Here is a 20,812-nt window from a genome sequence, read left to right as displayed (position 1 = left end):
TAACTGGGACCACTCACAGTGTTCCCATCCTTCCTAGGCTGGAAATGGCCTTTGCTGTAGTCTTAGCTATAGGGAGCTTGACTCTAAGCCTGCACATCAACACCAGGAACAAGATCTTGCCAGCCATCCTCCAGCATCTTCATGCACAACTCCCACAGTGCTGCCATCACAGCCTTACCCACTCTGGCCCCTTTTGACCCTCAGTCTGTCTGAGCCCTCACCCAAACCTTTGGAAAGGACACGGCTCCGAGTTCTCCACAAGTGTTTATTGTCCCAATACACAGGAGACAGAGGCACGGTGAATCCTGCAGACCTGTGGCTGTTAGCACAACACGCTTGGGAGAAGCTGCAGGCACGAGGAGGTGCAGGGCACTGGGGTGCGGGCTGTGGGGCTGGGGAGGAGGTAGGTTGTCGTGGTGCAGTAGTGCAGCAGCATGGCTGAAGTGTGCAAGTATCCGTCCCAGGTGGGGAAGGCATCGCAACTGGCACGATGGGCAGACCAGAGTCTCCTCCTCACACCAGGCCCAGCTGAACGGTGCTGGGAAAAGATGGCTTGTACCCTAAATACCCCCATTCCAGGACAGTGCAGAGGGCTTGGCAAAAACACCCTTCAGTGCAGGAGGGGCCTGGCAGGGCAGGCACATAGTGCCCTGCAGATGCCATCTGCTTGACAAACTTAATGGAAAGGTGTGTTCCATCCTTTTTCTAACCACTTTGTTGTCCAGAAAGGATCCCCTACACTGATGGCGAAAGTGAGGCAGTGCAGATTCGTACCTTTGTAGTGTTACTCCCCCTCCAGCTATCCCAGGGCTACCTGTATCTTTATTCCAGTCCACATCCTTGCCCTCTCTGCCCAAAGCCTGGCTGCAGTGTGGGGGAATTAGTGCCACCACACAGGGGTTTGACTGTCTATATGTCATGTCACCTCCCAATGGCAGGGGGACAGAGCAGCCAGGTCACCTGCCTCAAACAGAAGGCTAATGCTTGGTGGCTCATTCCCATGCTCTTTAGGACAGCAGGACACAGACAGGGAAGGGTGGGACACCAAAGCCCCCAGCCAGCACCTGGCCTGTCCCTTTGGGCCAGAGATGAGGGACAGAGCCTGGAGGGAGGGGCTTGATTTTGAGTGGTATAGAGGGTGGGGACAGGGCACAGGGAGGAACTCACTGCTCTGCATGGCTAAAGTCATAGCAGAAGTTTAAGTTGCTGGGGGGCTTTGGGATGGGAGGGGGGTCGTCGGGAATGCTGATGTTCTCCAGGTCCAGGAGCCGCAGCTTGAGCTCCATGGACAGCAGAACATCGAGGTCTGTTTGTGTTCGCTCACTTGTCATCTCCTTGCCCAGCAACACGTTCAGCCCATCCGTCCAGAGGCAGAACTGGGGAAACAGAGTATGGGCATCTCTGGCACCAGCCTGCTGTGGCTTCCACCGCCCAGGGACACACACAGCTCACTCTCCTGACTGCTGTCCCCTGGCAGAGACATCTTGGGCACTGTGTGCCACCCCAGCAGGCCCCTGGAGCTCACCTCGTACCGGGTGGGGGCAATGAAGTTGAGGCAGCATTCCTCCACATCGTGCACAATGGAGAAGGCCAGCTCCAGGACATCCTGCAGGGACAGCATAGGGGGTAGCTGGCTTCTCAGCTGGACTCCTCCCAGCCCTGGTAGGGTTCAGAGGAGGAGCTGCACCCAGCCTCCTCCTCTGCACTCCAGGAGACCCAAGAGGTCTCTGTCCATGAAACCATGCAACCTGCCACCATCCACCCACTCCCAAACCCCATCCCCAGCTGGACAGGATAGGGTGTGAGGTGCTGACCTTGTTCTGCTTCCCAGAGCTCTTTGTGTGTGGACACTCCTTCCCCACCAGCAGCATCTTCATGTCCGCCACAGGAACTGGGGCAAGTGGAAGAGCTATAAGCTCCCTCTTCCCATTCTCCTCCCCCTCTTCCAGATCCCCCGTGCGCAGAACCCAGTACAACCCAAATGTGGGGACTCACAGCCATCCACAGCTTGGGCTGGGGGGCTCAAGCCACTCAGCACCCTTTGGGAAGCCAGTCTGCCCCAGCCTGAACTCCCACAGCTCCCAGTCCCACCATACCAGCAGACACTGGGACAGCCATGCAGCAGCCAAGCAGAGGGGCAACTCCCACATTAAGGCAGTCCTAATCTGGAGGTTATCAGAGGGCTCCCCTCCCTCCTTCCCACCCACTCTTCCCTCCATCACCTACTTTTCTCTGGCAGGCTCTCGATGGGGGGAGACTGCACCCCCTCCTCCACGTCCCCATAGTGCAGCACTTTGTGGTTAGGGGACAGGCGGCAGAACCACAGCTTGTCTGCAGCAGAAGAGCCATGAGAAATTCTCAGCCTCCCCTTGCAGAGATGCCCTTCCCAAGGGGGATTGAGCTGCCTCCTTATCAGCACTCCCCATTCCTCCCAGCCCATGGGTTTAGCCCATATCAGCTGTCTAGGGAGTTGGCATTCTATTCCCACAGATAAACTGGGACTTCCCCGGTGGCAGCAGACATGGGAATAAGGTTCTATCCCCCTGCCAGGCCCCCCACCCTGGAGCAGGGTTGTGGCACCCACCCTGCCTGCGGCGGCTGCTGATCTTGCGGAAGAGGGTTCCCTCGCAGAGGTGCAGCAGGCGCTGCTGTCGGATCAGCTCCAGAAGCTCTGGCTTCAGCTTCTCCCGCAGTTCCCTGGGGTGAAAGCCAGCAGAAGAGGAGCATAGCCATTTCAAGAGGCACTTGCTGACCTCCCAGCCCGATAGCATTGTCCCTGCCTCAGGCCCCCATCATGGCCCCACTCCCTGCCCACAGCCCACTCACAGCACAGGCACAGCCAGTGTCTCCTCCTGGTGCAGCCGCTCCGTCTGCCGCAGCTTCAAGATCTCGCTGTAGTTCAGTGCGTTCACTCTGGTCTTGAATAGCTCCAGGGATGTGGGCTTGAGGGACAGGATCCTGGTGATCTGCTCCCGCACCACCTGCATCACCTGCCAGGCCCAGCACATCAACTGTAGTTTGGTGACACTCCCCAAATCCCTGAATCTGTACTCCCATCCAGGGACCCTGTCATCCCCTCACCTTGTCAAAGTCCTCCTGGGTTGCTCTCATCTCCTTCCATGTCTTGTTCACCAACTGGATGCAGATGCAGAATAGCTCTTCAAAGAAATGATCCTGCCCGAAGAACATTGGGTAAAAGGCCTGAGCCGTCTCCGAGCCTGTGGTGAGAAGGACAGATGAAGCCAGACTCCCAATTTTTCCAGGGGATTTCAGTGTCCAGGGAAACCTGGGTATTTCCCAGCCCTACATCCCCTTCCCATGCTGTCAGCCATGCCAGAGCCTGGTGGCCACATGGATGCAGTCCTCCATCCTGGGAGCTTGTCCCCCAAGCAGCAGGGCAGGGAGGAGAACAAGCTTGGGCACACGTACACGGCTCTCCAATGTGCAGGATCTCGCAGAGGATCAGGGTGAGCTGGATGCTGCTTCGAGCAAAGGGACATTCGTGTTTGTCTTCCCGGCTGCTGTTCTCAAGGACAAACTGTAGAAGAGGGCCATAACCTCATGTTACATGGACTCGGAGGGCTGCCCCAACAGTGGGTGTCACACATGCCACACTCCTTCTGCATTCCTAGTCAAGCTGTCCTGCCAAAGGGTGAAGCCATCGCTAACACAAGTGATCCACTCTTCCCAAAATCCAGCCCCAGCCTCCTCCTTCCCTTGTGGCAGTGTGGGAGTTGGTCACAGGCACTGCAGGTTGGAGCACAGCTCATGCCCTGCTGGTTTTGCCCAAACTGCCCCAGTTTGCTCAAGGCTTGGAAACCAAGCTGTAAGCAAACCCCTAAAAATTATGGGGACCCTTCAGAGGCACTGGCCTCAAATGGCTTCTCCTACCCACAAGAAGGACTCGTCTCCATCTGAAACAGAGCAACAATAGGACACTTGCCTGGGTGTGGCCAAGGACCCAGGATCACAAGGAAAGCAAAAGAAGGTAGAGATCCACCAGCACTTCTCCCACCAGGGAGTTCCCTAGGACAGCACAGCACCTACCCTGCTGTAGGCATTAGGGGTGTTCCTGGAGAAATACACCATGTTGTCCAGGGCAAGGAGTCCTGGTGGGGCACGGTGGAGATCCTCTGCTGGGTTGCTGTTATTCTAGGAGGACACAAAGAATGCAACTTAGCAGCTGTTGCTTTGTTCTTCAAGCAGCAGTGTCTTCCCAACACATCCATGGGGTGTGCCTTTGAGTCCCAGCAGCTCCACAGCACTCGCTGTTCAGGAGTGCTGAGGGAGCAGAAGGGAGGTACTGCATGGTCCATCAGCATCAACAGGGACACCAGGCTTAGGGGAGCCATCAGGAGGTGCCACCAAGGCCATGTAGTGGAGCCAGCTGGGGGCTTGGGGGGATGCAGGGGGAACACACCACGAAGCCCAGCTTGCGGAATTCCTTGGCACACAGGGATCGCCGGCGTTCGGTGCTGAAGGTGCCAGCAGGCACCTCGCTCTCCGACTCAAAAGCAGTTTGGCGCAGGGAGTGGAGGAGATCCCGCTGTTCCTGGAGGGAGAGTGGAGAGGAGGCGATGACAGCGAGCCCCACAGAAGCAGGTTCTCCCAGGCAAACCCAAATGTGTTGGGTTCACCCAAAAGTGAACTACTTCCACAGGTGGAAGAGACCAGGTCCAGACTTGCAAGGAGAGTACTCCCAGACCTGTGAGTAGGGATCCATGGACATTTTCATGCGATGCTCGCACAGGTTGAGGCTGACAGACTGCAGCACGTAAAGATAATGGGCCATCTCATCCCCCAGTGGCTCGGAGCTGTGGATAATGTTCTACAGGAGACAGAAGGTTCCCCCATGCTGCTGCTTCCAGTCCAAGCACAGGACCCAACACCCAAATCTCAGCAGGTCCTGCTGCTCAAAGGGGTGTTGGGAAGTGGGAAACTCCCCTTAGGGTTGGGCAAGATCTGTGTGCACTAAACTTCAGGCAGATAGGGGTGCAACCCTGGGCATGTGGGTGCCAGCAGAGCAGCACCCATAGGCATTCCCAAGGATGGGGTATGGGGCACACAGGCAACCCAGCTAAGCACCATCACCAAAGGTTGGAGCTCAGGGGACAGGGTCTGGGGAGAAAGGACAGAGAATGAAACACAAAGCAGATCCTTGCACAACCCCAGCTCCTCACTTTGTGGATAAACTGCCTGATGTTCTTCTCCCTCAGGTAGTCCATCATGTCCTAGGGAAAAAAAAGGCTGTGAGATATTCCAGCTCAGCACACCACCATTTCCTCCCCAAAAAAGAAAGAGGCAGAGTTAGGACATAGACTTTAAACATCTCTGGGCACTTTTTGCAGCCCTGCCATTCCAAAGAGTACAAACCCCACAGCAGAGGACCCAGCTGCCCAAGGAGGGCCCACCCTGAGGGCTCAGATGTGCCAGGGGCTGGGTCATTACAATCACTGTGCCACCACCAACTGTGATTCTTCTGTCATTTGAGACAAAAAGTCCTGACAGCTGAGGGCTCTCAGCAGAGCACCCTGGTGTCAGAGGCACTGTGGTGCCTGACGCTGCAATGCCACCACCATGCCATGGTGCCCCTCACCCGCCGCTCGGCGTCGGTCGCGCTCAGCAGCAGTGCAATGAGCAGAGCCATCGCCTTCAGCTGCAGATGGGCATTTGTCCTGTGGGAGGAAGAGCAGGAGGATGTGAGAGTCACCAGCTCTGAGGATGGGGGCAAATGGTGCTCTGGGTTCTCCACTTACGCCTGCAGGTGGGTGAGAAGACGGTCCAACGTCACTTCTTTTTTGACCACCTCAAAGAGGAGGCGACTGGTAGGCACCATATTCTCCAAGATAGACAAGGAGAGCTGCTGGATAGATGCATCCACTGCATTCATGTTGACATAACTCACTATCTATGAGACACAAAACCATCTGTCAATGGCAGGCTAAGCCTGAAGCACAGGGATAACAAAGAATCCCACAGGCACAAACTGTGGACATTGTAGAAAACTCTTACTTTCTTGATGAAGACTGTACTAAGATTTTCCCAGGAAACAAAATCATGCTCCATCAGCTCTGTGAAGGCTTTGAGGGTGTGAGCCAGCATCTCCCCTGCACTGGAGGGACAGATGAACAAATACAGTGAGGATGGCTCCAGACATCCCACTCCCATCCTACAGTGGTGTCTCTGCAGCTGAACATTGGTGGGCATGTTAGAAACAGCTAGAGAAGAGAGCAGAGAGCAGGAGAAAGGAAAGAGACTGTTGGGTAAGAAAACAGACTCTCACTTAGTCATTCCAGGAACTTGACTTCCCCAGGAAGTCAAGGCAGGAGAAGTTCAGTAGTTGGAAAGCTCCATCACCATGGTACAAAGATCATTGAAGACAAGGTCTTGGGAAAGTTGAACCACCCCACATCCCTCCCTCTACTTCCAAGAAACATGTGCTGCATTGCTTGATTTCACATTCTCTGTGTGACAGGAGCTCAGAGGAACTGCACCATCAGATCCTCAAAGAGTCAAGCAGGCAGTGGTATTTGGCAACCAGGGTTTTCTCAAGCTACCTGCAGACCTCTTGCAGCTAAAACCTCAGGGCAAAGGGATCATTCAGGGTGGCAGGAATGAGCAGCAGCACTGGAGGCCAAGATGATCACAGGAGGTTTCCTGGTAGCAAACCCCATGAGGCCACACATAACCCAGCCAGAGAAGGGATGGAAGGTTCAAGTCTGGGCACATTCACAAGCAGTCAGGACTGCATATCTGTGGGGACCTTCCCCTGGCTGCCAGCGTGCAGGGACACAGCCAGAGTACAGGCATCAACAAGTCAGGGAATAAAAGAGTCCACTCCAACACCCAACTTGGAGCTCATTCAGCATTAACAAGGGAGAAGAAAAGTCAAGGACTGCAGTGAAAGTCCTGTCCTGATACTCACTCATTCCCTTCCTCCACAATAGAGTAGATTTGCTTCAAGCCATTCCTGCTGATGAACTCTTGAGCAAAAGTAACATCCTGGGAGAGGCTTGCAAGCTTTTTTAGTGAGTCAGTCTTCACATCCACATTCTTGCTCTGGATCCCGATATACAACCGCTCTGCTTCTTGGTCCTACCAGGAAGGAAAGAATCAAGCCAAAGGGGCTCATCAAAAGACAGCAAAAAGCTTGAAGGTGGCTGTAAGAGCTGAAGTGCAAGTTTTGGAAGGAGTCTCAAGCTAGAGCAGCCCCAGTAAGGAGCTGGACCAACAAACAGAGCCACCAGAGCAGAGACCAGGTGGAGCTGAGGATGGAGGTCAAACTGGCATGACACCAAGGACACTTGATGAATTGGCCCCCGCGTCCAAAGCATTTCAAGATGATTTAGTTTCTCTTCAAACTCCCCCAAGCTCTGCTGAGGGAAAATGAAAGCTGAGACATGTCTTCTGCCTGTGTTATTTCTGCTGGGTCTGAGGCACAGAGAAGAGCCATCATGAGCTCAAATCATGGAGGCAATCAGAGGCAGAGTGCTCGGAGAACCCCACTGCAGGGGCACGGAGCACCAGAGCGGAGGAGGAGACAGGGGGGCAGAGGGATGTACCGGGGAGGTGGTCAGCCGTAAAATGCTCCCGTTCTTAATGTCCCTGCGGTTCTGTAAGGAGAAAAGGAGCCAGTGAGCCGGTGGGCGCCGCAGCGGCGGGGCCGGGGGCTGAGGGGTGTCTCACCGACTCGGTGATGTAGGTCTGCCGCCCGTCCGCGTACTGCAGGGCGTAGCGCTCGGCGTTGGGCAGGCTCCACCTGCGGCCACGGGCGGCCGGTCACAGCCCCGTCGGGCTGGTGCCGGCAGCCAGCGGGGCCACCGCAGCCCGCTCATGGGCTGTCACGACCTGTCACGGCGCGGTGGCAGGCAGCGGTACTCACGCATCACAGACGTCCTTGAGCACTGAGGCGAGCGGCTTGGTCTGCGAGAGGGAGGCCGGCCGTGAGCTGGGGTGGGGGGCCCGGGGAGGGGTGCGGGAGTGCCGGGCAGTACCTGCTGGAGCTCGATGAGCTGCGGGATGGCTCCCACCATCTGGATGGCGATCTTCACCACGTCCTTGGGCGGCGGCATGGCTCCCGCGGCGGCTCCGCACCGCCGGCAGTTCCGGGTTGTTGCCGCCGCCGCCTCCCCTCACGAAGGGCCCGGCCGCCGCACCGAGGCCTTGTGCCACCACCCCAGCCCCGGGCAGGCCCGGCCCCCTCACCTGAGCTGACGCGGGTGTGGCAGGACCCACCTCCGGCAGCAGGACAGGGCCTCCTGCTGGGAAAGGGCCCGGCACCCCGCTTTCCAGGGAACCCCATCCCCCGGGCTAGCGCAGAGAGGAGGCACAGGCTGCGGCAAGGTGAGAAACTCTGGAAAGTTTTTGTTTATTCACGTCAGAGAACACTCTGTACAAATATGACAGGCAATTTTCTTCCCTTGCAAAAAAAAAAAAAAAAAAAAAAAAAAGTATAAAAATAATCTTTATATATGAATCAAAAGTTCATTTGCAACTGCAAATTTTTCTCTAGGTATCCTTTTCGGGAGGTCATCTAACTGGTGGTGGACATGAACACTGGGAAGGAGGGCGAGGACCAAGCAGCACATGAAGAGCTGGAGCTACACCAAAGCCACGGAGCCTCGTTAACACACAGGACCGAGGGACTCCGGTCAGCTTCCAGGTGAAGGGGGGAAGGTTCAGGGACTGGCTGCATGCAGGCTGGAAGTTCACCCCCCAGAGGGGTCTCACACCTCAGCTGTCTTGCCAGCAGCAGCTGCCTGATGCCAAACTAGTGTCCCATTGCTCCTCCCGAGTTCTTTGTGCTTTGCCCAAAGAGGCTGCCAGTGCTTTGTTACTGCAGAAACGAACAGTCCTTGTGGAGGAGTCCCACGCAGAGTGAGAGGGCCTGAGGAGCCACTCCAGGGACACAGGTCCCAAGCACATACTCTTCTTAGCTCTGAAGGCTCTTCATACTTTACATCCCTTAGTGCTGGTGCTGTAGCTGGTTGTGTGTGTCACAGGCAGTGAGCAGCTATGCAGAGAAATTAAACATCAGCTATTTAAGTGGATGGCTGGAAGCTCCCTCTCTGCAGCAGCCAGCCATGGCCTGGCCTGGCTTTCTGTTTAGCAGTTTGCAGAGCAGGAAAGGCAGGACAGCTGCTTCCACTGTGGTGGCAGGAAGATGTGCAAAACTAAAGACACTCACAGGATCTGACCAAAACCCAAAGCTGGGGCTTGCAAAATACAACACAAATCCATCAGGACATTTTCACTCCAATTAAACTGCACAAGGTCCCAGCCTGGTACCAGCTGATGATCCTAAAGAACCCAACAGCAGACCTTCTGTTACAAAGCAATGAAGAAAATCTTGCAGAAAAATGATGCAGAGAAAGCATACATTAAGTAAAGACCTGCCACAGGATCAGGAACTGGGAGTGGGTATGGGCACTAAGGGAGAAAATTCAAATATACAGAAAACCTGATCCTGAGAGAAAAAGGGGTTAAAAAAAAAAAGCTCTCTATTTTGACAACACCTACATAACCTGTCACAGCAAATACTACTAAATTGTAACTGCTTGGTCACCTTTCAGACAGTTGCAGGTTCAAGTGCAATGGTTGGAAAAACCCAGCTATTTGCAAATATGAGGAGGCTCTGATGTCCCTAGGGTACCTTTCAGGCACCACCTGGAGCAGTCTTATCCTTTCAAACATCTCTTCAGTCAGGCAAAACCACAAATTAAAAACAAAACCATACTGGCACCTCTGCTTTAGCCCTGTAAAAACAGCACAGCTGCTGGACAAGGAGCTGGAGCCCCTGGGGTTGTGCATCAGCAGACTGGTGAAAGCAGGTCCAACATTCCTGCTGATGCACCAACAGGGAAAGGCTCCTGGGTCCTACAGGGAACACTCAGCTCCTGAATCCCACTAGGAGGCACAGCTGGCTAAAAAAAAGTGCTTTTTGTAAAACATACTAACTTGGTCTGAAGTCACTGAAAGAAACAGACACTTTGGTGCCATTTTTTTTCCTTTTGATGTCTTTTGGAAATAAAACTACCCCAATCCGAACCACTAACACAAAAATGTAACTAACAACCTCTGGGCTTGTGAACTGACCATGGTTTTGGGGCTCCTTGTAGCAGCTGGTACCTAGGAGGTGCAAAGTGCCTCTGGGAGTGCAGGAAAAACCAAGGCATGCAGATTGGAGGAAGCTCAGAGAGGCACGTGGGAAAACTCTGCAGGTGAACTGGGAACACTCAAAACACAGACCCTTTGATGTGAGGCCCAGGATCCAGTGGAGAGATGCAGGGGGAAAGCTGCATGTGCATGTTGCACGTGCACCGGAGGAAGAAGCAAACTACCGGGAGGCTCCCAGCCTGCAAGTCCACATCTCTTGGTTCTGAGTCCATTTGAGAGCATCTCTGAATTACTCAGCCATCGAGCTCTAGCACAAAAGGAATCCAAAAATAGACACTTTCCAAAGAGTTACAAAACAGTCCGTGTTTGTGGGGCTCACAGCCGCACTGACAAGTCAGAGGTTGAGGACAGGCACATCAAAGAGGTCACAGACACCTTCACTCTCATCCAGGTTATAGATGTAGTCGTGATCTCCAGGTGGAGGAGAGAGGCGGAGCAAGGGAGCAAACACTGGGGAAAGAGAAGCCCAGGGTTGGTTACAAAACTCAGCATTTCCACCCCAGCTGAGAGCTGCCAATGGCACTGAGCAGCGCAGCCATCTCATAGGAACAGTCTGTGAGGTTGCTTCAGTCAGCCTCACAGAACTGAAGAGATGCTCTCACACCTCTCTCAGGGACTGGCAGGACAGCAAGAACTGAGTCTGTGTCCAGGGCCCAGAAAAGATGAGGGCAAGTCTGCAGTCACAAGGCTGCCAGCTGGGTAAAGTTACACAGCATGGTCTTCCTCCCAGTAAGGCCACACCATGACAGGAGACTCTGAGACTCACCTTCAGATGACATCAGCTCTTCCAGCAGCTCAGAGTTCACACATTCTGGGGAAGAGACAAGCATGGTAGCAAAACAGTCTGCTCTCCTGGTCTGCTCCTGGGTAGTTCCCCACTTTCCCCACCCTTGTTATCCCTTCTCTGGCTAAGGCACAACATGTGCAGCAGGCAGTGAAAGGAAGCTTGTGCTTTAAAGAGATAAAACCATGTAGTAAAAGTAATTCCAGCACAAAATACTATGGGAGAACTCCAACTCCTGTGGCTTAGACTGCACAGCCTTAAAGCAGCTGCCAGCGCCAGGGCAACATCACTGGGATCACACAGGGATGACAGAGGCTGCATGGAGCGTGCTGCTAGGACTGTCCCTCTGAGCTCTGCAATGCTGCTCTCTTCCAGTCCCAAGTTTTGCCTCTTTAGCTGTTGAGTCTGTTTTGCCCTTTGCTCCTGGATTTTTTATCTTCCCCCTCCAAACTGGGAAGAATACTCCATAAAACCACATACTTTACCATAGACAGCAAACATCTCCTTTACAATAGCATCCACATAGTGGCACAGCAGTTATTTTGGATAAGTTAGATCTTCTACATGGTTGGGGCTTTGCAGCAGTTTATATCTCAACTCTTCAGATGTACTTAGACATCATCAAGACTTCATCCACTATCTGCAGCAGAGGTGCTGGGCAAGGAGGAAGGATGTTCTCCAAGCTGACTGTGGAGCACAGGGCTAAGAGCACACAGATTGGAGACTGAAACATGTCTGTGTTTGGGTCTGTGGAGATTTTTACCCAAAGGCAGCATCTTCACAAAGCATCTGCTAGAGCAGGGAACTAGGGACAGCTGTTGTACATCTCCTGAGACCACCACTGAAGTGCTGAGGTGTACTTGGTCCTGCCTGGCTGTACAAAGTATTCTGCCAGCACTGAAGAGAAATAAATGTACTGATAAAAAGTTTCCCAGTTTAGGTTTATGTCAGACCAAATTCCTTCATATCTTCTGCCATTAACCCAGAGTCTGTCCCACCATTAGGCAGCAACCCAGACATTCCTTCAGCAGAGTCAGAACTCCAAACACAAGTGACAGCATCTCCCTCCCCTATTGCTCCAAAATTACCAGCTCCTCCACCACCACCACTGAGAAGTATTTTGAAGAGAGAACACTATCTCCCCAGATTATTTGCTTGGACTAGCCTTGGGCAGCTAAAGCTGAAACAAGACTTAGCAGGGTTTTTTTCTTTCCCATACTGCTGACAAGCTGAAGGAGTAGCATGGGAAGGCTGAACACGGAGTAGCATCGGCATGGGGACAGGAAAGCCCTTGCTGGTTGCACTGCAGGCAAGATCTAACAGAGGTTGCTGAAAAAATGGAGACAGAAAAATACAGAAACCAGTAATTTTAAGAGTGCCTAACTACTCTTTAGTAGAGGGCCAGCAGCCACCAATGACCACAAGCACCTTACAAAACCACATCCACAAAATAATCCAAAAGGGAGCGAATCAAACAAATTGTCCCTTTTCTGTGGATAGATGGGCACAGAAAAAAGCTGTGGTCAGGGAATGAACGTACCTCTCATTGGATCAAACATCTCTGACAGTTCTTTGGGAAGTTCCAGTACTGCAAATACAACAAACCAGATGGTTTGGATCATTACATGAAGAGTCTGAAATGCTTTACAGCAGAATCACCCACAAACCTACTGTGCTCCTTACACACACAAATCATCCAGAAATTCTGTTCCCACACTCCATGTCAGGTATTTATGCTGCAATGACAAGCAACAAAACACTTGAGCTCCACTACTTCAAAATAAATTTGTAGGAGCCCTGGGACATGAACGTATTATTACAATCAGCAGCTGTGTCTGTAAACCTCACCCAGTACACTGCCTTGATTACCTTTTGTGGGATGAGGACATGCCTTTGGAGAGGCACAGAGATAAGATATATGCACATTCAAGGCCTAATTCCACAACCAAGATGACTCCAGACAGATAGCTCATGCTTCTCTGAGACACACCAGCAGCAGGAGTGTGAAAGAAGCACTGTGTGAGCTATGTTTGAGTAAGATTTCTTCTAACCATAACCTAACCTCGAGTGTTTCTGCAGGGAAGTTTGGCTTCAAAACATTCCAGCAGTGTGGCTTAACTAGAGGATGCTTTCTCTCCTTGAGCCAGCCTGCCATTTCCTGACATAAAGCTCCAGGATTCCTTTTTCAAAGCACATCAAGGAGCTCCCCAAATACATGCTGCAAGGTTACTAAGAACACAAGATCACTATAGACAGATGAAGTATTCCTGAGCAAAGGAGGAAAAGGGAGACAAGAGCTGTCCTAATACAGAAAATTCTCTGAGTTACAAAGGTGCTCTCAGTGGTGGCTGAAAATTCTATAGCTTCATGTAGTCTCAAAAATAGGACCTTACTCTACAGAAGGGATTGAAAGGGAATAACCCTACATGTAACAGCAGAGACATGTGTCATGCAGGTGTCCCTTGCAGATTTTCTAGTACTGATGTCACAGAAAGCAGCAGGACACTAGACAAGAGACAGTCACCTTGTCACCATGTTTCCTGGCAGCCTCACAGGGAAATGCCTACTCATCCTTTGCAGACCCTGGCTGACAGCAAAGGCAGAATGGAGTTCAGCTCCTTCCTCCAGGCCCAGCAGCCTTTCCCTCACTCCCAGCAGCAGGATTTTGGAGCAACACAAGAAACAAGCAGCATACTCACCTCCTGTGGGATCAGGCTTGATGGGCTCAAAGGAGGTAGAGGTGCTGGGCAGGACAGAGCTGCTGTCCAGTGAGGCTGAGGACTGCAGCAGCTGCGTGTCCAACGCTGCCGGCTGGCCCTCAAAGTCACCACTGCCCTTGGACTCTGCTGCTGGGACATCCTCTGGGAACAGCCACAGACACACCCAGGAATGTCATCTCCCACCCAAGGTAACCCCAAGGCAGTCATGGCACAGACTCAGCCCTCGCTGGCAGTGCTGGTCAGGCAGCTGCCCTGGGAAAAGCTTTCCTGCTTTCCTCCAGGTCCTCCATATTTGGAAATATTTCATGCTGCTCAGTGAGCCTGCATGACCAGCTTCTCCCCTGCAGGTGCTCCTATAGGCTGGCACTACCTGCTGAAGCCAAGTGCCTGATCCCCCTGAGTACAGCCAGTCCCACTAACCAAAGCCAAAGGAAGGGCAGCAGCAAAGGCAGTGACGTCCCTTTGCCAGGAGCTCTCAACACTGCACACACGGCAGTGCCAGCCCCAACAGAGCCCAGGAATGTACCCTCCTCTAGCAGCCACCAGCCCACTTCTGCCTCCCTTAGCTCCCTCTCACCTGTGCCTGCATTTTTCTGTGTGGGAGGGCCATGGTCCTGAGTGCTGGTGGGTGTTGGTGTGGAGGGCTGGGTGCTGCTGGGAACGGAGGCCTCCTGGAAGTGGGCAAGCGGTGGGATTTGCGGTTTTGAGGGTGCAGCTGCCTGGCACTGAATGAGGTCTTCAGGGGGAGGGACAGGGAGTACAACAGGAGGAGAGCTCCAAGTATCTTTGTTCACTAGGAGAACATCAATGGGACCACTTGTGCTCTTCAGGTGGATCTGGTATTTCTTCTGTCCATTTAGGTCCTGAAAAAAATCAAAAGCAAAAGACATACATTAAAAAGCGTTTTCAAAAGGCACATCAGTTTCCCACAGGCGAAGCATACACACACACACACAGAGCTCCTGCACTCTGCCCATGAATTTAACACTCACCTCAGGGACGGGAACCTCCAAACGTGTGCCGGATGGGGCTCGAATCACGAGGAGGGTGTCTCCTGTGGAAACAGAACCAGTCAGGGCTCCTGGGCACAAGCTGTTCTGATGTTAATTAAGCACTGATGAAGAGCCCCTACTCAACCCTGCCACCTGCAAAGCTTCTCTCACTGCAACCCTGAAGTTTTTTAGCAGTGTCCTTATCAAGACTAATCTCTCTTTTCCTCAGAAGAACGGGTTTAAATTCACTCTTAAGAACATCTCTGAATCCTAAGGGAAGTATCCTTAATTCTGCTGTCACAAACTTTTAGATGTGAATTAGAAACAAAAGAGCTGCACTGACAGCAAAGAGATGGGGTTGAACCAGGCTCAGAGCCAGGCTGCCAACCTCAGGCTGGTGTCCCAACACCTGAAACCAACATTCCCCAGACTCTACTGGCCAGATCTGCCTTAGTTGTACTGGACCCTCCACAGAGCCCAGCACACGTGGGGCTGGAAGCATGCTTCCTTTCCCAGTTCTGCACCTCCTTAAGACTTGCACCCTAATAACAGTCACAGGCAAGCAGCTCCCAGCCTGTATCTGGGTTTAGAGAAACATGAACAGAGAAATACCAGATCTGTGAACATCTGACGTATTTAGACCAAGCAGCTTGCAGCTTTCACTTTGAATGTTTAAGATTTAGTGTGGTTAATAATCATAATTCCCCAGTATTCTGATTAAGCTTCACTTGGTAATTAACAGAGAAGATCCCCAGAGGGATAAGAGAGAGTGGACAGCAGAGAAGCACATCCCTTAATTTCAGACAGGCAATCAAGAGTCAGATCAGCAAAAGGTAAAGGGATTAAAAATAACATAGGATTTGTCAATTGGATGGGACTTGTTTAACAAATCTACACTTTAAAAATGCATAATAAAGCTCAAAGACACCAGCTCAAGCTGTAAGACCTGTTTGTTTCAAAGACAGGTGCTGGGTTTGTATCACCTTTGATAAATATGTCCCAAATACTTGTACAAAACAACACCCAGCAGGTTTTTACTTCCTTTTTGAATCTGCAAGTGCAAAATGCATCACAGCAACAGACGGGGAAATTATGTTTCCCAGTCACTAAAAAGTGACATATTCTTACTTGTCCTCTTTCTTTTTTTAATTAATCGCTATTTGACAAGAGTCCAAGAGTGGAAACCTTGGAGCAAGCAGGTTCAATAGCAGTCAATTAAAAAAACAGGAGCTAAAATTCAGCCTGCACCACAGTTTGAGAACGCAAGAGGTCCACCAAAGAACCTCTGTAAGGCTGAGGTGTTCAGGAGAGGAAAAAGAGTCATGTAAGGCATATTCTTACATGAAAACTGGACAGGCAATGGAAAACCATGGATGAAGCCTCCATTCTAGAGGGAACTGACACCTACCCTCAGTAAGATCTAATCTCTGACCTCAGACACAAACTGGTTTACAAAAACCAGGTGCGATGAAATGCAAAACACTCAGCCAGCCAAGCAATGAGCTGTCTGCTGGTCTCCAGTAAACTCCTCCAGACTGTTACGAGCGATCTGGCCCCCAGCACTGTCAAACTGAAAACACAATCCCTGCCCCCAAAAATGCAGTTTCAACCAGAAGAAACAGTAAAGACAAGAGGGTGGTGATGCAGCCACTACATCAGCAGGAGCTTGGTGAACAAGGAAAGCACAAAGGCAGAGATAGCAAACAGAGGAGCTGATGAAGTGCAGGGTGAGAAAAGTGCTTGGAGGAGATGAAGAGAGCCAGACACAGGTGAGATTATGCATGGCTGGAGGCAGCCAGGATAAACAGCTTCAATCTCTGCAGCAACCAAGCAGATGCAGTTTGCCAGGTCAGGACAGGTCAGGCACCCACTGAAGCAGAAAGGAGCTGTGACTTTGCACCACTACAGCTGGGAAGAGCAGTTCATGCACTGAGGTTGTCCCACTGCATGCTGGCCACCAGGCATTAATCTGGTCTTATATCTACCATTAGAATTGGCAACAGAAGAAACAAAGACTCCTGTGGGTTTTCTTCACTTTTGCCCAGACAGAACATAGGACTTTTGATACAGGCCACCCCAAACTTTAGGAATGAAGGGAGTGAGGGCAGAGCAAGTGGTGCATTCCCTTCTGTCCTCCACTGTCTCCTTCTTGCATTCTTGTTGGCAGGAGAAATGATGTAGCTGAGGGAACACTTTTAATACTATTTCCCTGCTTACACCATTTCTACTGTGCAATAAAATTTGTTTCTTGACATTAGAACATTGCCCACCCAAGCCCTTAAAATTAAGGGCTTCTAACATAACACATACACCCGCAGAGTGAAACCCAGCAAGAACACTTCCTTAGGAGCAGCATCCCTACTCCTTTAAGCAAAAGTAAAAGATATGGCCTGTCCACTCTAATGGAGACATGAAAACTACAACACAGTGGTACACAAACCCAGAACAGTATCAAAGCTGACATTACATTTCACTTTATGCTGTTGGGCTGCCCACTCTTTCTTGGACAAAAGAGAGCAGCTGGGACAGACTGACAGGTCTGCAGCATCACATCTTTACAATGGAGCACCATTTCCTCACCTGTGAAGCACTTGCAGATATCTTCATGTGTCACATATGCTAATGTTCCCAAGGTTAAGGAGAAAGGCTGCAGCTTCCTGCACAGACAGAGAGCTCAAAGGGCACCTGGTGTTTCCTTCCTGAGCACATGGAACACCACTGTCAGAAGGCTCTCCATGCCACACTCTGAAGTGGTCTGCAGGTGAGGTCTGCAAGCTCCATGACTGAAAGAGCTGACATCCTGACACAGTTAAGCCACAAGAGCTGCTCTACACTCAAGAAAGTGGCACCTGTGACTCAGAAACAAGCACTTCTCTCACTGTGGTAAACATTACTGTGTTTTTTATTTCCAAAAGCCAGAGGAGAAGCTGTATGCAGAGAAAAGCAGGTCTCCAGGCTGGACAGTTACCCTAATTTCAAACCAAGGTCGTGCCTTTCTTTTTGACCCTTTCAGTGCAGCTTCTCCACCAGCAACATCAAACCCTCAGATCTCTGCTTCCCAGCCCAGCAAGTGAAGACAGAGACAGAGCCATCAGTTCACACAAAGGATATCGACTGTTCTGCATGTCTTCTGTAACATTTTTGATGCTCTGCTGAACCCACATCTTCTGCTGCTCCAGCTCCTGTTCCCGCTGCTCCAGGTCCTCAATGTCTGCCTTCAACTCAATCAGTTTGTGAGCTATTTCACGTGTGTTGCAGCCAGGACCCACCCCCCTGAGTAAAGCAAAAATGGGTGAAATGTATCAGCCTTTGGAAGCACCCAGACCAACCCCAACCTCTCTGCCAGCCTCTTATTCCCACCTGTGTCAAACATCAATGCCAGATTGCCTGGAAAGCCATGTCTGTGTACCTGCTCTAGATCCCCACCTCCCAGCACAGCAATGTTTGGTACATCTTTCTACTTCCCACAGTCTAGCAGGACTCTTCCCCACCTCCAGTGCCATGACAGGCATATTTTCTAGCCCAAGGCAGTGCAAATATTTAATTTGTACCAAAATAACACCTTTGCTGTAAGAAAGACACCATACATACTTCAGCTTTCCTCAGCCCAGCTGGGAGAGGCAAGAGCATGGACCACTGAGAAACCTCTCTCTGCACAGGGCATTTTAATCCCACTGTCACTTAAACCTGCACTAGAAGGGACCTGTGAACGATTTAGATCATCTCTGCCACTCACTTCCACTGGATACTGTTCTTAGACTTCTTCTCAATCAACCCAATGCCTTCCAGGACATTTGTGATATCGTAGATCCGTCGCTTCTGTCGCACAGCCAAGGTATCTGCAGCCTGAAAAAGGTTAAGATACTTAATTCTCAGTCATGTTTAGCTCCTTTCTGCCTGTCAGATTAACTCCTGGCCAAGTACTTTGCTCTCCATTTCATAGCTCTCCCGTTCCAGCGCTTCAAGTTACACAGCCACGTTCTTGATCTCATGACCATGAGAAGAAGTCACTCATTCTTCTTTTTTTCTTTCCCCACAGCCTCCCCACTAAACACACATCAAATTCCAGCAATCCTGCTGGCAGTGGATCCAAAAATCACCATTCTACAATAGCAAAGCAATACTAGAAAACAGTGGTTCAGCAGCCTAAAAATCCATCTCTCCCTCAGGGTAGAGATGGAGATGGGAAGGGGAATGCTGAGAGCTGTCTGCGCAACACTCCAGTGGAATCAACATTCATAAAGACTTTTCTAAAGCTGATCTGATGCCACATGACCAAGAATCAGTATCTCTTCAAGAGATTTCTCTGTTTGAAAACATGATTCCAGAAGGAGAGTAAACATGAGCAACCCTGGGGCTTCCCTGTCTTGCTCACACGACCCTTTTCCCCTCAGGTTTCAGGACTCGAGGAATGGCACTGTTTCCACTACCACATGGCAACCTAGCACCAGCAAGAGTTAATGTGCACACAGCCAGGACCAACAATGTCTGTGGCAGTGCAGTCAGAGCAGATCAGCATAGGAACCATGTCCTTGTCACCCACCAGTGACAGGCTGGGATTTTGGAGACCCTACACCACACAATTACACAAATCACACTAACCAACATGAATCCACTTAATGGACATTTGAAGCAGAAAGATATTGTCAAATCCAATGAGAAAACAATTTGGCACAGGCATGGAGCCAGGAAACTCCTGCATTATTGGGGCTTTCTGGCACTTGTCTGTCTCACACATGTGCCCATGTAAGAGGTGCTTATATAAACCACAGCAAAGGAACTTCCCCTACAGGAAAGGCCAGAGATTAAGTACTGTACATGGCACAGTGTTACTTCCTCTAGGTGAATATCTTGAAAATACAGAAGCAAGATGCATTCACAGAGCACTTCTCCACTGCCTAAAGGCATCGGGAACAACCTCTGGCAGGTGTTTCTGACCACACTCCCCCTCCTGGTGTGTGCCGGGAGGGTTAAGTGCTGTACGGACAGTTTCTATAGGTATGTGTTTCTGTAGATGTCTGAGGCTGTGCAGGGCCGGATCATTATGGTGCCAGTGATAAGTGCAGGGCAAGAACACAGATGAGAACAAGACGGTCAAATGGGTCTGCAACTGAAGCCCACAAACACCTGCAATGTCTGGCAAGGTCCTGGGGAAAGAAGAATGCCTGGGACGACCCGATGGAGGGGGGAGAAGGGCAGGAGGGCGGCCAATGCAGAGCCCTCTGTGCACGGTCCGCAGCTCTGCCGCACCCCCAGGGACCCCGCTTTCCGAGCACCTACAAACAGAGGATCAGGACGGCTGGAAAAGCCCTCCAGGATCACCGAGCCCAACCACTAAACTCCAGCATTAAACCACGTCCCTAAGCACCACATCCACAAGCCTTTTGACCAGGGGCAGTGACTCCACAGCTGTCCTGGGCAGCCCACTCCACCAGTGCCTGACCACTCTCGCCGTGAAGAAATTTTTCCTGGAATCCAATCTAAACCACCTGCTGCACCGGGCGCTGCCATGTCCGCGTTCTCCCCCTCCAAACCTGCTCCAGCCGCGGGGGGACCGGTCCCGCCGGAACCCCGCTCTCCCGGCGGCCGCTCCCCCCGAGCCCACCCCCGGAGCAGCGGAGCCCTCTCCCGCCGCCGGCTGCCCCCGCACCAGCTTGAGGTCGAGCACGCCGTCCTTGGCCTCCTGCAGCAGCGACACGAACTTGGTGGTCAGCAGCCCCAGGCTCTTCTCGTGGCGGCTGGGCGCGCCCGCCGCCCCGCTGCCACCCCCGGGGGGCTGGGCCCCGCCCTCCGCCATCTGCCCCCCGCCGGCCCCGGGGCCGCGCATCCGCTTCCGGGCCGCGGGGCTCCCCGGGAACCTCCGGGGCGGGGACGGCGGCGGGGCGGGGACGGGGGACTCCCCCCCACCGCCTCCGGGGCTTGGGAGCTGTTCCGCGTTGCTCCCGGTGTTCCGTCAGCCCCGTCGGTTTGGGGGTTCCCCCCGGGGTTCCCGGGTAAAGCCGGGGGTGCGTCCATCCCCTCGCCGTTCTGTGGTGCCAAACCCCCGCCCCGTGGTACCGAAGCCAAACCTCAGCCGTGTAGCCAGCTCTCAGCGCCTGGGTGACAGGGGCGGTTTGCTGCTCCAGCACACCCAGTGCCGG

General features: G+C 52.1%; 2 protein-coding genes across 5 annotated transcripts; both read right to left on the bottom strand.

Annotated features, from left to right (window-relative positions):
- Positions 1 to 251: 251 nt before the first annotated feature.
- On the bottom strand, positions 252 to 8,323 carry ELMO3 (engulfment and cell motility 3). 2 transcript variants are annotated; one of them, XM_005526273.3, is made up of 20 exons: positions 7,995 to 8,322; positions 7,883 to 7,923; positions 7,687 to 7,759; positions 7,563 to 7,613; positions 6,926 to 7,095; positions 6,013 to 6,112; positions 5,757 to 5,908; positions 5,597 to 5,675; positions 5,181 to 5,231; positions 4,706 to 4,828; positions 4,421 to 4,552; positions 4,048 to 4,152; positions 3,430 to 3,538; positions 3,082 to 3,218; positions 2,827 to 2,990; positions 2,585 to 2,697; positions 2,227 to 2,331; positions 1,815 to 1,891; positions 1,526 to 1,606; positions 252 to 1,376 (listed from the first exon to the last, which is right to left on the bottom strand). In XM_005526273.3, exons 1-20 carry the CDS (start codon positions 8,070 to 8,072, stop codon positions 1,164 to 1,166), a joined length of 2,154 nt encoding a protein of 717 aa, XP_005526330.1. In that variant the 5' UTR covers positions 8,073 to 8,322; the 3' UTR covers positions 252 to 1,163. The 2 variants fall into 2 exon arrangements, with proteins under 2 accessions (XP_005526330.1, XP_087918456.1); XM_088062330.1 differs by lacking the exon at positions 4,706 to 4,828 and having other exon boundaries at positions 7,995 to 8,323.
- Positions 8,324 to 8,412: 89 nt separating this feature from the next.
- Positions 8,413 to 20,499, bottom strand: E2F4 (E2F transcription factor 4). 3 transcript variants are annotated; one of them, XM_014255571.2, is made up of 10 exons: positions 20,323 to 20,499; positions 18,409 to 18,518; positions 17,784 to 17,945; positions 17,253 to 17,296; positions 14,673 to 14,734; positions 14,258 to 14,543; positions 13,660 to 13,821; positions 12,501 to 12,548; positions 10,943 to 10,987; positions 8,413 to 10,626 (listed from the first exon to the last, which is right to left on the bottom strand). In XM_014255571.2, the coding sequence occupies exons 1-10, from the start codon at positions 20,497 to 20,499 to the stop codon at positions 10,511 to 10,513; spliced, it is 1,212 nt and encodes a 403-aa protein (XP_014111046.2). In that variant the 3' UTR covers positions 8,413 to 10,510. The 3 variants fall into 3 exon arrangements, 2 of the variants coding, with proteins under 2 accessions (XP_014111046.2, XP_014111047.2); XR_015773789.1 differs by having other exon boundaries at positions 10,523 to 10,626; positions 10,943 to 12,289; XM_014255572.2 differs by lacking the exon at positions 12,501 to 12,548.
- Between the last annotated feature and the right edge of the window lie 313 nt (positions 20,500 to 20,812).

Source organism: Pseudopodoces humilis, chromosome 14, assembly GCF_049639895.1.
Source record: "Pseudopodoces humilis isolate 2021_Gansu_Grassland_sample_001 chromosome 14, ASM4963989v1, whole genome shotgun sequence".
Taxonomy (NCBI): Eukaryota; Metazoa; Chordata; class Aves; order Passeriformes; family Paridae; genus Pseudopodoces; species Pseudopodoces humilis.
The sequence above is the reverse complement of the archived record's forward strand: the minus strand, read 5'-3'. Positions and strand labels throughout refer to the sequence as shown.

Bases quoted from the DNA above. Each gene is read 5' to 3' on its own strand.
- ELMO3 (XM_005526273.3), bottom strand. From the start codon at position 8,072: ATGCCGCCGCCCAAGGACGTGGTGAAGATCGCCATCCAGATGGTGGGA. The intron at 2,991-3,081 runs GTGAGGGGATGA...TGGGCCTGGCAG, and splicing joins CCCAGGAGGACTTTGACAAG to GTGATGCAGGTGGTGCGGGA. The intron at 1,607-1,814 runs GTCAGCACCTCA...CTGTCCCTGCAG, and splicing joins GCTCTGGGAAGCAGAACAAG to GATGTCCTGGAGCTGGCCTT.
- E2F4 (XM_014255571.2), bottom strand. From the start codon at position 20,499: ATGCGCGGCCCCGGGGCCGGCGGGGGGCAGATGGCGGAGGGCGGGGCC. The intron at 14,735-17,252 runs GTGAGGAAATGG...CTGTTTCCACAG, and splicing joins TATCTGCAAGTGCTTCACAG to GAGACACCCTCCTCGTGATT. The intron at 14,544-14,672 runs GTGAGTGTTAAA...GATTTTTTTCAG, and splicing joins TGGAGGTTCCCGTCCCTGAG to GACCTAAATGGACAGAAGAA.